The sequence below is a fragment of the Acomys russatus genome, chromosome 27, assembly GCF_903995435.1.
Source record: "Acomys russatus chromosome 27, mAcoRus1.1, whole genome shotgun sequence".
Taxonomy (NCBI): domain Eukaryota; kingdom Metazoa; phylum Chordata; class Mammalia; order Rodentia; family Muridae; genus Acomys; species Acomys russatus.
In genome coordinates this window covers 47515439-47528437 of record NC_067163.1, presented here as the reverse complement: position 1 = coordinate 47528437, position 12999 = coordinate 47515439, and the positions used below count along the sequence as shown (strand labels likewise).

The 12999-nt window shown below is 38.7% G+C and overlaps 1 protein-coding gene across 1 annotated transcript in view; it reads right to left on the bottom strand.

The window, feature by feature from the left end:
- Positions 1–12999, bottom strand: part of Nek1 (NIMA related kinase 1) — a 125820-nt gene that overhangs the window by 75056 nt on the left and 37765 nt on the right. The window contains exons 15-17 of the mRNA XM_051170046.1: positions 12769–12843; positions 6270–6433; positions 6058–6189 (exon numbers count right to left, since the gene is read on the bottom strand). Of these exons, the coding sequence (XP_051026003.1) occupies positions 6058–6189; positions 6270–6433; positions 12769–12843 (371 nt within the window). The remainder of the gene's footprint in view (positions 1–6057; positions 6190–6269; positions 6434–12768; positions 12844–12999) is intronic.

The following is a 12999-nucleotide window of genomic DNA, read 5'->3' as shown; positions in this document are numbered from 1 at the left end:
ACATTTAAAAAAAAGTATTGATAAAACTGATTTAGGAAAAATGTGAAATAAACTTGTAATAGAAACTTTATAATTTCGTAAACCAAAAGTTAGCATTGTATATTTGTTTTCTTTGTTTGTTTGAGAGAGGCTATCTCTAGTTAGCCCCGACTTGCTATGTAGACCAGGCTGGCCTCAAACTCAGAGATTTACCTACCTATACCTCTCAAATGCTGGGATTAAAGTTGTGTGGCACCCAAAATCAAATTAAATGGAGAGATACTTAAGGAAGTTCCTCTAAAATCAGGGAACAGACAAGGCTGCCCACTCTCTCCATATCTCTTCAATACAGTACTTGAAGTTCTAGCCAGAGCAATAAGACAACAAAAAGAGATCAAGGGGATCCAAATTGGAAAGGAGGAAGTCAAATTATCCCTATTTGCAGATGATATGATAATGTACATAAGTGACCCCCAAAATTCCACCAGAGAACTCCTAAAGCTGATAAACACCTTCAGCAAAATGGCTAGATGCAAAATTAACTTTAAAAAGTCAATAGCCTTCCTATATACAAAGGGAAACTACACCCTTCACGATAGCCACAAGCAATATAAAATATCTAGGAGTAACTCTAACCAAGCAGGTGAAGGACTTGTTTGAAAAAAATTTCAAATCTCTGAAAAGAAAGATTGAAGATGACATCAGAAGATGGAAAGATCTCCCTTGTTTGTGGATTGAGAGAATCAACATAGTAAAAATGGCCATCTTACCAAAGGCAATTTAGAGATTCAATGCAATCCCTATCAAAATACCTACACAATTTTTTAAAGACATTGGAAGATCATTTTTCAACTTCATATGGAAAAACAAAAAGCCAAGAATAGCTAAAACAATCCTGTACAAATAAAGATTCTCCAGAAAAATCTCCATACCTGATATCAAGCTGTACTATAGAGCAATAGTAATTAAAACAGCATGGTACTGGCACAGCAATAGGCTGGTTGATCAATGGAATCTAATTGAAGACCCAGAGATGAATCCACACATATATGGTCACTTGATTTTTGACAAAGAAGCCAAATTTATTCAATGGAAAAAGGATAGCATCTTCAACAAATGGTGCAGATCTAACCGGAGGTCTACATGTAGAAAAATGCAATTAGATCCATATTTAATCACCATGCACAAAACTCAATTCCAAATGGATTAAAGACCTCAACATAAAACCAGAGACACTAAATCGGTTAGAAGATAAAGTGGGAAAGAGCCTGGAACACATTGGCACAGGAGACAACTTCCTGAACAGAACACTAACAGCCCAGGCCTTAACATCAACAATCAATAAATGGGACCTTATGATGCTGAGAAGCTTCTATAAGGCAGAGACACTGTCAACAGAACAAAGCGACAGCCTGCAGACTGGGAAAAGATCTTCACCAACCCTACATCTGACAAAGGTCTAATATCCAAAATATATAAAGAACTCAAGAAATTAAACACCTCCAAACCAAATAACCCAATTGAGAAATGGGGTTCAGAACTAAACAGAAAATTCTCAACAGAAGAATATCAAATGGCTGAGAAACACTTAAAGAAATGCTCAACATCTTTAGTCATCAGAGAAAGCAAATCAAAACAACTCTGAGATTCCATCTTACACCCATCAAAATGGCTAACATAAAAAACTCAAGTGACACCACATTCTGGCGAGGATGTGGAGAAAGGGGAACACTCCTTCATTGCTGGTGGGAATGCAAACTACTACAACCACTTTGGAAATCTATCTGGTGCTATCTTAGAAAACTGGGAATAGGGCTTCCTCAAGACCCAGCTATTCCACTCCTTGGAATATACCCAGAAGATGCTCCACCACACAACAAGGACATATGCTCAACCATGTTCATGGCGGCCTTATTCACAATAGCCAGAACATGGAAACAGCCTAAGTGCCCCTCAGTAGAAGAATGGATAAAGAAACTGAGGTACATTTACACTATGGAATATTACTCAGCTATTAAAAACAAGAAAACCCCAAAATTTGTGGACAAATGGATGAAACTAGAAATGATCATAATGAGTGAGTTAACCCAGAAGCAGAAAGACTCAAATGGTATATATTCACTTATATTTGGACACTAGCCCAAGGAGTATGTCCCAAGAAAGACTTCACTTACCAGGAGATTGGGATAGATGTGAGGACATCCTATTGAGACTCTAGGTAAGAGAAGTATGGGAGAATGGGGAAATAGAAGGATCCAGAGGGTCCTAGAAACCTCCAAGAAGAATATCATGACAGGTGGATCGGGGCCCAGGGGTTCTACTCAAACTACTGCACCAACCAAGGACAATATATGCAGTAAACATCAAACCCCTACCCAGATCTAGCCAATGGACAGGACACTCTCCAAAGTTGAGTGGAGAGCAGGGACTGACTCTGACATGAACTCTGGTGCCGCACATTTGACCACATCCTCTTGATGGGTAGGCCCAGTGGCACTCAGAGGAAGGATCGCAGGCTACCAAGATGAGACTTAATAGCCTATGATCATATAGTGGGGGAGGAGGTCCTCCTCGGTCACAGACATAGGAGAGGGGAGTAGGGTGAAAGTGGGAGGGAAGGAGGAATGGAAGGATACAAGAGATGGGATAACAATTGAGATGTAATATGAATAAATTAATTAAATATAAAAAAAGAAGAAAACGTTGTATGGCACCATGCCTAGTCAATTAGCATAATACTTAGTGATGAGAAGCAGGGATCGGATTGTTTGTTTCTTGCCACTGCCTATCAACCTATTGAGGTACTACCTAGTAACACAACGAAATAGTATCTAACATAGGAAAAAGTACATATTGAGAAAGAAGAAATAAAATTGATTTTGTTTACAGATGACATGTCTGTCTAAGGAGGAAAAAAATAATTTCTGAACTTAGAGAACACAGCAGTTACACGATGCAAGATCAGCACACAACAGGCAACTGCTTTCCTATGCATCAGCAACGAGCAAGTGGAAGTTGATATTAAAGTACATTAATGTTTACATTAGCAACTCCCAAAATGATATAGCACATACCTACAACACACAGACAGATCTATATGGCGAAAACATTAACAGTCTGCTATAAAATATCAAAGAACAGAGGAATATTCTAGATGTAGTAGGAAGATTTTACACTGTCAGCATGCCAACTCGTCCCATACTATCTGTATATTTAACATAATCTGAGTCAAAATCCCAGCCAGTTAACTTAGTAGATATGAACAAAGTGATCTAAAATTTGTAATAGAGAAGAAATGACCCAGAAAAAGCTACTCAGAACCAAAACAAGAAAAAGACTGAAATACTGCAACAGCCTTATCTTAAGAGATACTCTACAGCATCTGTAATAAATACAACATGGCTACTGGCTACACAATAGACAAATAAATTAGGAACACAGTATAGAGCTCAGAAATAAAGCCACTCAGTGTAAGGAACACACACCCGATTCATCTTTGCTCAAAGAACACAGGTATTTTAAAGGAGCCATTATTTGTCTTTCCAAGAAATATTATGGAACAACTGGATATCCACATGCAAAAGAAAAAGAAGCCTAGAAGCAAATCTTACACTCTTCTTTCTTCACAAAGGCATCAGAGACCGAACTATAAAACACTACACCATAAAACCTAACTATAAAACACTAAACCATAAAACCCCTACGAAACAACAGAGGAAAAACACAGAGCTCAACTCAGGCACGATTGTAACAACTTAGTAAAAAAAAAAAACAAATTGCATTTATCTATTTATTTGTTGTGTGTTTGAGTGTTTGTGCACACACAACAGGCATATGTGGAGGAGGTCAGAGGATATCTGGCAGGAGTCAATCAATTTCTATCAGGGCTGAAGCACAGGTCCACAGACTCAGAAACAGGTACCTTTATCTGCTGAATCAACTTGTAAGTCAATGACCATTCTTTATTTGTTAATAACACCAAAGAGAGACTACATTAAGATGACTCTGTGAAGAATAATATCAAAGAAATGAGAACACAAGTCACAATCTGGGAGATATTTAGGAATGACATCTGGAGTAAGAGTATAGATTAGTGGCAAAGTGCCTGGTGTGCCTGAGTGGCACTGCCATCCATATCTAATGGGAACAGTGAAAGTCATAAGGCCAGCACAGCTGTTTGACAAAGCTCCAGCAAAGCTGAGCCTAGTGATGCAATCGCTGTGGTATGGTCCCCCACTTTTTGGCCTTGATCTCTATGTTTCGTATGCTTGGAGGGCTTTTATTATTTATACAACTTGGGGATATTGGGTTGATGGAATTTTTCTCATGCACCAGTTATGCCCTCTCCCCCGAGCACTGCTTCTAAGTTTCCCCAGGAATGTCCTGACCATACTACCCCTCCCTCTCTTAGGGAGCTATCCTTATCTGGCCCTGATTGAAGGTCTTCCTTATGCCCTGGAGGTTGTGACTCAAATAATTATGTCAGAGACCTTATTATGAGGCTCTGACTCAGAGATGCTGTTTGGCACATCTGTCCATGGATGTTCCTCACTCAGGAACAGGATAATCAAAACAAAGTAACCTTATAAAGGTAAGCAATGTTCAGTAGGCTGGAGAAATTGGCAGCAAATTTCTAGCCTGGTTTATATGCCAATTTCAAGACATAAGGAAAATTTACCAAAATGGATATGCAGATGGCAAGAAGTATGGGAAAGGATGTTCAATATCATGCAAGGTAGCTGAGATTAAAAGAAAGTATCACAAGGATGGAGACAAGGGAAGAAGACCAGGAACCATCAGGAGTAATGAATCGGGCCTAGGAGATGATGGAAAAACACGTATAATGTGGGAAATCTGAATGAGAAGAAACTATACTGGCATGGAGGTTTAGGATGGAGTGATCATTGTACTGCATTGTGCTATAGGCTAATTAAATGAGATATCACACACCAAGTAAAGTGGCTCAATTCACCACTCTAATACTAAATGAATGAGGCCGTTAGATTCTAAGCAGCAGCCAGAAGGACTTGGGAGGACTTTGGAGAAAACATTGCTGTATTTCATTCTCCCAGACACCACGTCTATAATGGTGTCTCTTGGAGACACCTCCGACCTCTCTTGGAGGTATGTATTGGGAGGATACAGAAAGACTGGAGAGGGCCTCTCTAGCAGTCAATCCTTTTGTAATAAAGCTCTAGTGATTTTAAAAAAAAAAAAAAGAGCATAGAACCCTGCATTTGGTAGGCAAGCCCTCTACCACTGAGCTATATCCCTTCCAATATAATTGTGTCTTAAAAATATACTCAATATATCTTGATTTGTAACAAAGAAACAAATCAAATATTTTTATAATATTTTGAAATTACAAGAAAAACCTGGGTGTCATGGCGCATGCCTGTAATCCCAGCAGCATTCAGGGAGGCAGATGCAGTTAGGTCTCTGTCAGTTTGAGGCCAACTGGTCTACAAAGTGAGTCCAGGACAGCCAGGGCTACACAGAGAAACCCTATCTCAAAAAGAAAACAAAACAAAAACAAAGAAAAAGATAACTAAAATTTCACTGATACCTGCTCTTCTATAACTCTCCAGAAGGTTCTAAAGAATGGAAACATCTAAGCAAACACATATGCATGCTTAAAAAAAAAACACTAAACAAATTACTGTCATTGACAATTATTATCAAGTGGATGAACCTGATGAGGAGACATTTTAAGACAAAGAGAAAAGCAGGAATGAGGAAAAGAAAAAATAAATAAATGTGCTTTGGAGTTTTATGAAAAGTGTGATTCTATTTAAATTTATGCTATGATTTATTCAAATCAAGTGGCAGAAAGTTATTATAGGAGCCTTTAAACTGTATGTTCTGTCTAAATGTTAAGATCAGCCACAATAATCAGACAGAATTGAAGAGCTACATATCTGTCCTACTGTAATCAAGGGTCAAATTTGCATGTGAAGATTTATTATATCCAAAGAGCAAAACAACTTATGTGTAAACACTAGGGAAAACATCCACACGTGTAGATATGACAAATGACAAAGCTACACACAGGATGGATGCACGATCATCCAGTCCGACCTGTTTGCACTGGCTTGTTTAGACACGGCCTTCAACCTTTTCAAGGTTTTCCTAAGAGCATCAGCCTCAGGGGAATGGTGGTGACCTGCAGCCCCACTGGGACGTCCTGGACCAACTCCAGGTGGAGCTCCTCTGTAGATAAAGAGTCACAGTGACTTTCATTACTTTCTCTGAAGCAAAGCACAAGCAACTTCAGCAGAACACAGCCGTACCTTTCTGGAAGCCGCCGGCCATAGATCCCTTCTTTCCATCTTGCTTCATTGTCTTCTGCTCTTAGTTGCTGCATTTGGTCAAAAATGGCATGATAATGTTCATACTGTCCTCGGGAAGAACAAGGTGATGGAGAGACAGCCCCGCCACTGCCAAAAAAGGGAGCCTGGGGAATAAACAAAGAGCTCTCATATGCCATGTTTATCTTATAGGCCCCAAGAGACCTGAACCATCCTTAAAAGAAAAAGTCAGTTTTAATGCTTAACTTAAAAACAGTGATTACCTAGTTTTAAGATATTAATATATACATGGTCAAAAATGAAGAATAACTTCATGTGACAAACAAAAAACATTAAGACATCACTAAATTCATATAAACATGGAAAAATATTATCTTAATTATGAAGGTTTTGAATGATGTCTATATCCTACATTTCGTATAATTCAGTTCTATGAAATTTAAATATGCGTGGTTTTGAAGTCAAGCAGAATTTGATAATTTCACAATGAAAAATCTTACTTAACAAAACACTGCATGTGACTTGCAATATACTCAGCTCTACTCACCAAGTAGATATAAAAGTAAATACATGACTTAAGTATATCTTATATGCACATAGAAGAGGAAAAAACACATCTACTCTTAATATTTTCAAACAAGTTGTAAAAAACACAAAAGTAAAACAGTATTCTAGCCATACAATAAATGAATGAAATAGGTCTGAAGTCGTAAGAGATTCACAAGCCAGAAAAAAATAGCCACCGGTAACAATCTATTACATTTTAAAGTCTTGGAGAAAGATAATACTTAACCTACTTTTGATAACACTGTTTACAAACAAACAAACCAGAGAGTAAGAGTCAAGGTAAAATAAAATACATGTATGTTGTATGTGTGCTGCAACAGGGAGAGGAAGGATGTTTGATCACAAACACAATCACATGGAAGATAAGCAGAGCATTAAACACTGAAAAAGAAAGATGTTACTGCTAAGTGCGTTTGGGCCTGTGAGAATGCATTTACAAAACACATTACAGAAGGCATTTCTGAACTGTGCAATGTGCTGAAGCATTTTAAGAGCATTAAGTCAATAGTACACACATAAGTAGGAATAAGAGACAAAAGCAGCAAAACTGGTTAGAGGGCTGCTGTATGACAGCAAGGAAAGAAAACTGGAAGAAAAGGTGCCGATGAAAAGGTACATGCTGACTCGTGGATTTTCTGCAGAAATGGCCAAATGATAAAGGTAAAGTTTTAAGGACTCAAGACAGAACTTATAGTAAAAAGAGCTGTTAGAAATGGTTAAGAGATGAATGTAATGGAAAGGGTAATACTATAGAAACCTAGGTGGAAGAAGGTCACTGAAGAGAAAAAAGTCAATGACCTCAAACGTAGAGGTCAACGGTACTGAAATCAAAGGAGATATGAATAAGGTGAGTGGCAGCCTTTTAAAAACACTAATATTGGAACAGCTAGGTGGTGTCGGCACACGCCTTTAATACTAGCACTCAGATGGCTGAGGCAGGTGGATCTTTCCATTTGAGAATAGCCTGGTCTACAAAGTAATTTTTGGGACAGCCAGGGCTACACACAGAGAAACCCTTTCTCAAAACACTCCCATGCCCCCTAAACCAAACCAAAACAAAAGTAATATTAGAATCAAATAAAAGAAACTTCTGGAAAGTTCAATGAGATTTGTCTTAACATCTTGATACTATATATAAAACGTTATGAGAAAGTCTACTTTATAAATCAGTTCAAGCTGGGTGGTGGTGGTGCATGCCTTTAATTCCAACACTTGAGAGGCAGAGGCAGGTGGGTCTCTTTGAGTTTGGGGCCAGCCTGGCCTACAGAGCAAGTTCCAGAACAGCCAAGCCAATTACATAGATAAACCCTGTCTGGAAAACAAATAATCAAACAAAAACAACAACAAAAAATATTTAAGTGACAAATAAAAGTTGGTAGAAATCAGAAAGATCCTTGGGTGGGAAGCTCCCTCACAGAGGTTTTCTCATACGGCCTCACGATATGCACTGTAAGGGGCTGGAGAGATGGAGGGTGGGGTCAGAGGGTGGTTCACAGCACCCACACCAGGGGCTCACAACCACTTCTAACTCTGACACCCTTTTGTTCACTCACAAACTCATCTTCACAGATATAGAGATACACATTAAAAATATTCATTTTAGCCAGGTGTGGTGGCACATGCCTTTAATCCCAGCACTCAGGAGGCATAGGCAGGTGCATCACTGTGAGTCTGAGGTCAGCCTGGTCTACAAAGCAAGTCCAGGATACTCAAGGCTACACAGAGAAACCCTGTCTCGAAAAACAAAACAAACAAACAAACAACAACAAAAAACCAAAACTACACAACTGATTACTCAGTTCAATGGAGAGCTCTTAAATAATTCTAATGTTTCTTTCTAGAAAAGTGAAAGTAAACACTTCTAAGATGTCTATAAAAAATGTCAAAAATACTGTGTCAGAACACTGAAAACACACAATTTTCTAAGAAATGCCTTTACTGAGGCACAGCTTATATATAACTAAAACTCCCTGATGACAAGCATAGGTTGATGAACATTTTTAACATTTTATTTTGTGTTTATACATTTATGTTTCTGGATGCTATGGTGCATGTGTGGATGTCAGAGAAGTCAGTTCTCTCCTTTCACTCTATGGATCCTAGGGCTCCAACAGGTCATCAGGATTGGTGGCAAGCTCCTTTACACACTGAGCAACCTCTCTAGCACTAGGTTGATGAATACTGATGAGCATGTGTGTGCATGTAACCACTGCCACAATCACAAGTATCCCAGGACAGACCCCTCATGCTCCTTCCAAAAAGCACTCATCAGCTCTCCATTGCTACAGAGTGGGCTTCCCTTTCTACAGTTGCATGTAAATGCAACCATACTGTAGGCACTCTTCTGCCTGGCTTCCTTAACCAGCATGTTTATGGGCTGATCCATGTTGTTTTATATACAGTCAGGCTTTTATTAATGGAGAACACAACAAAGTATCTTCCAACAAAAGATAGTGCTAACTTGAAAAAATTCCCTTTCTAGCCTCTGTTCCTCTCCCAAGTTGATAGCTTCTTTCTCTCTCCCTCTCCCTCTTTGTGTGTATGTGTGTGTGTGTGTGTGTGTGTGTGTCACACACACACAAATATATATAAATACAATGTACTGATTCTGCTTTTGCTGTTTGTGTGTATATTGCTTCGGGGCTAACCTCCTTGCTTCGGCAACCAATAAGGGGCTCATCTCTGGGAGAGGCTAATTCTCCTCCCAGCAGTCATTAGTTTCCTGTAGCTCTATTGGGGTGAGACCCCCCAAATTTCTCTCTCCACATTAATATCATCATTGTTCCAGCCTTACTCATGCAGCCATTTCTACAAGAGACAGTCCATCACACATTTTGATCCTCTTGCTTCTAATAATGTTTCTCTGGTTATGTAGTGAGTTTAAGGCCAGCCTGGGTTACATGAGACAAAGCAAAACAAAACAAAACAAATAAATAAACCCAGAAAAGGCCAAGAAGTCTTTGATTTTGCAATTGCAAAAGACAGATAGTTATATTTTTGAGTAACAATGTCTATACATAATAAAAGTATTAAATTAGAATTATCTTAATTTTGATTTATCTCTCCTTTGGGAATTTCTTTGACTCACAGTATACTGTATCTCCAGGTCTTTGGCAACTATGCAGAAGTCAAACAGTTTGACATAGTAAATATCTTGAACTTAGGAGCAGACACAGATCCTAACAGAATTTACTTCTATCATGGAAGCATTATAGAATTCTATAAAATGAAGCAAACATTATTAAAGACATAGTACCTAACTATTCAAAAATGCTGTCACATTCTCAAACAAGACATAAAATTGATCACTTTCTAAGAACCACAGTGCCACAGTGGGCATTCTGAGAGCACGGCAGGGCCCAGTTGGCTGAGGTGGGGCTAGAAATGCCTCTTATGTTTTTGTCAAGGAATGTAGAAAGTGGGGCTGGAGAATTCACACAGCACTTTGGAAAACTTGTTGCTCTTACAGATATCCAGGGTTCAGTTCAGCCCCCACATGGCAGCTCATCACCAACTGTAAACACCAGCTCTTCAGATCTCTGTGGCCAACAGCATACACGTGGTGCACATTACACATGCAGGCAAAACACTGACACATATAAAATAAAATTGACCTAAAAATTTTTTTTTAAACAAGGAAGGAAACAACCAGCAAAATTTCAGTACGGATGGCAAATTTGGCACACATGTTGGGTAAGAGCCTTGGGCCTACAGTTAAATTCAGGATAAGCTCATTTTTAACCATGCAACGTCAGCCAGGCACGTGGGAGGTAGAGGCAGGTGATCTCTGTCTGTGGCTTCCAAGCCAGTGTGGTCCACAGAGCAAGTTCCAAGACAGCGAGAGAAACCCTGTCTTGAAAAACCAAACAACCAAACAACCAAAAAATATAACCATAGACCAAATTATTCTTTTTTGGTAAACATTTTCTTTTTTTTTTTTTTTTAATTTTTTAAATTTATGTGCATTGGTGTGAAGGTGTCAGATTTTGGAGTTACAGACAGTTGTGAGCTGCCATATGGGTACTGGGAATTGAACCCAGGTCCTTTCGAAGAGCAGGCAGTGCTCTTAACCACTGAGCCATCTCTCCAGCCCACCCATTGACCAAATTCTGAGTTATTTCTTATTGATCAGTAGCATTTTTTAAGTGCTACTCATATAAAAATGGAGTACTTAAAATACTATATGCCTACCTTAGTACTGCTTATTAAAAAAGATTATGAATTATTGGTAACTGATACTGATGTAAAAAAAATCTCAAAAGACAGAAAAACAACACAAATTGAAGACCTATATATTTAGGTGAAACAAACAAAAGACATTTATGTTTGCATCATAACTTTGAATGAAGAAATAAGAATGGAAAGCAAGCCATCTTGATAACCACCTCTTTCCTATTTCACCACTGAGAGGCTAATAGGAACAAGAGAAAGGTAGACTGAGAGTTTAACTGCAAGCTGAGCAACAGCTGTCTGTCAAAGTAAAATGATAAATCAAAGGAAAAGTGTATCCATTTCCTTTTGCTGTGCAAAAAAAAATCACAAACTAAGCAACTTAAGACAATATCTTTATTTTCTCCTAATTCTCTGACTTAGGCTAGGTATATTATTTAGGTAGATATATGATTTAGGGTAGGTATATGACTTAGGCAGGTATATGATTTAGGGCACGTATATGATTTAGGGTAGAGGTATATGACTTAGGTAGGTATATGATTTAGGGCACGTATATGATTTAGGGTAGAGGTATATGACTTAGGTAGGTATATTTAGCTGTCAGCCAGGGCTACACTCGTATCTGAGGCTTAGGATCTCAGAGCTCACTGGCTCTAGGAAGTTCATTTCTTGTGGTTTCATAATTAAGGCCACTTTCTCCCTAGTTACTGGATAGAGATCATGGTTATAATTCAGAAGTCATCAAACTTTTTTGCCACTTCCATGTTGGTTATCTTCCAGGTTAGTAAAGGTAGATTTCTTTATACTTCTTTTTCCTTCCCATCTACTGTGAAGGAGTCTGTTGTTAGTGTAACTATTGGAGTACCCATTTGTCACATACATAATCTAATCAAAGGACCTACCGTCAGCAACTTCTTCTTAAAACTCAGGGGGGGGGGGGGGCAGAGTACAAGGTGCACACACTAGGGAAGGGGAACCCCAGACTGTCTTAGGATTTACCATCACGAGTACAGACTAGTACTTTTGAAAACAAAAGGGAAAAAGAAGACTGACAGAACAAAGATGGGTGAAGACATTTCTGAGTCCTAGCAGAGAAGCAAGCACTAAGGCATTGACAATAAAGTCAGAAAAGTTAACGTGCCCAACGTTACAGAGTCAGGTTCTCCCAAAGGGAATGTGTGAATTAAAAAATCTAGGTAAATGGCTATTGAGACAATTGGGTATCTAGGTAAATGAGTGGAGGCAGAGGTGTGAGTAGGAAAAAAAAAAAAAAAAAAAAAAAAAAAGCATGGCGCTAACAAGTAGAGAAAAGCACCAGGACAAAGACATGAGCACCAGGCGGCAGCCCACACCTAGGAAGTTAGTTCTGCTGCTCAGCATAAGTGGGGCAGGGAGAGCAAGGCAGGGAGTGAGTACCGTTATGGCGGTGGCCAATTAAGAAAATCTTCTGAGCACTTAATTTTCAATGACTATATTTGATTTTGCATTTGATTTGTGAGAGTACCCTGAAAGAAACTGTATTACAGCCTTCACATGAAAGTTTTTAACTAATTTTATAAATGTCGCACATTAAGTGATTAATTATATTACTTACTAAATATGTACAGCTAAGAAATAAACCATAATACATGCTACAGAATTCTAAATAAAAATAAACATTAGTATACCAAGGACAGAAAGAGGCAAAATGAAACTGGAGACAGACAGCGCGAGTGCAGCTCTATGGGTATCAAATGCCTACCTTTACTTCACCGCTTCCACCAGCCCTTAAAACATTCCTCCAGCCTTGTTCCCTGGCCCTATTTATTCTCTCCAACTTTTGGGGAAAGAAAGATAAACAAAATAGCATTCAACTACTTAATAGAAAACATACAGAATACATTTAGCAATAAACTTCAAATCAGTGTACTTCCCTAAGAAATCCATGAGTGGGGTGGGGAGGGGAGGGCGGGGGTGGAGACGGAGGCTCCCT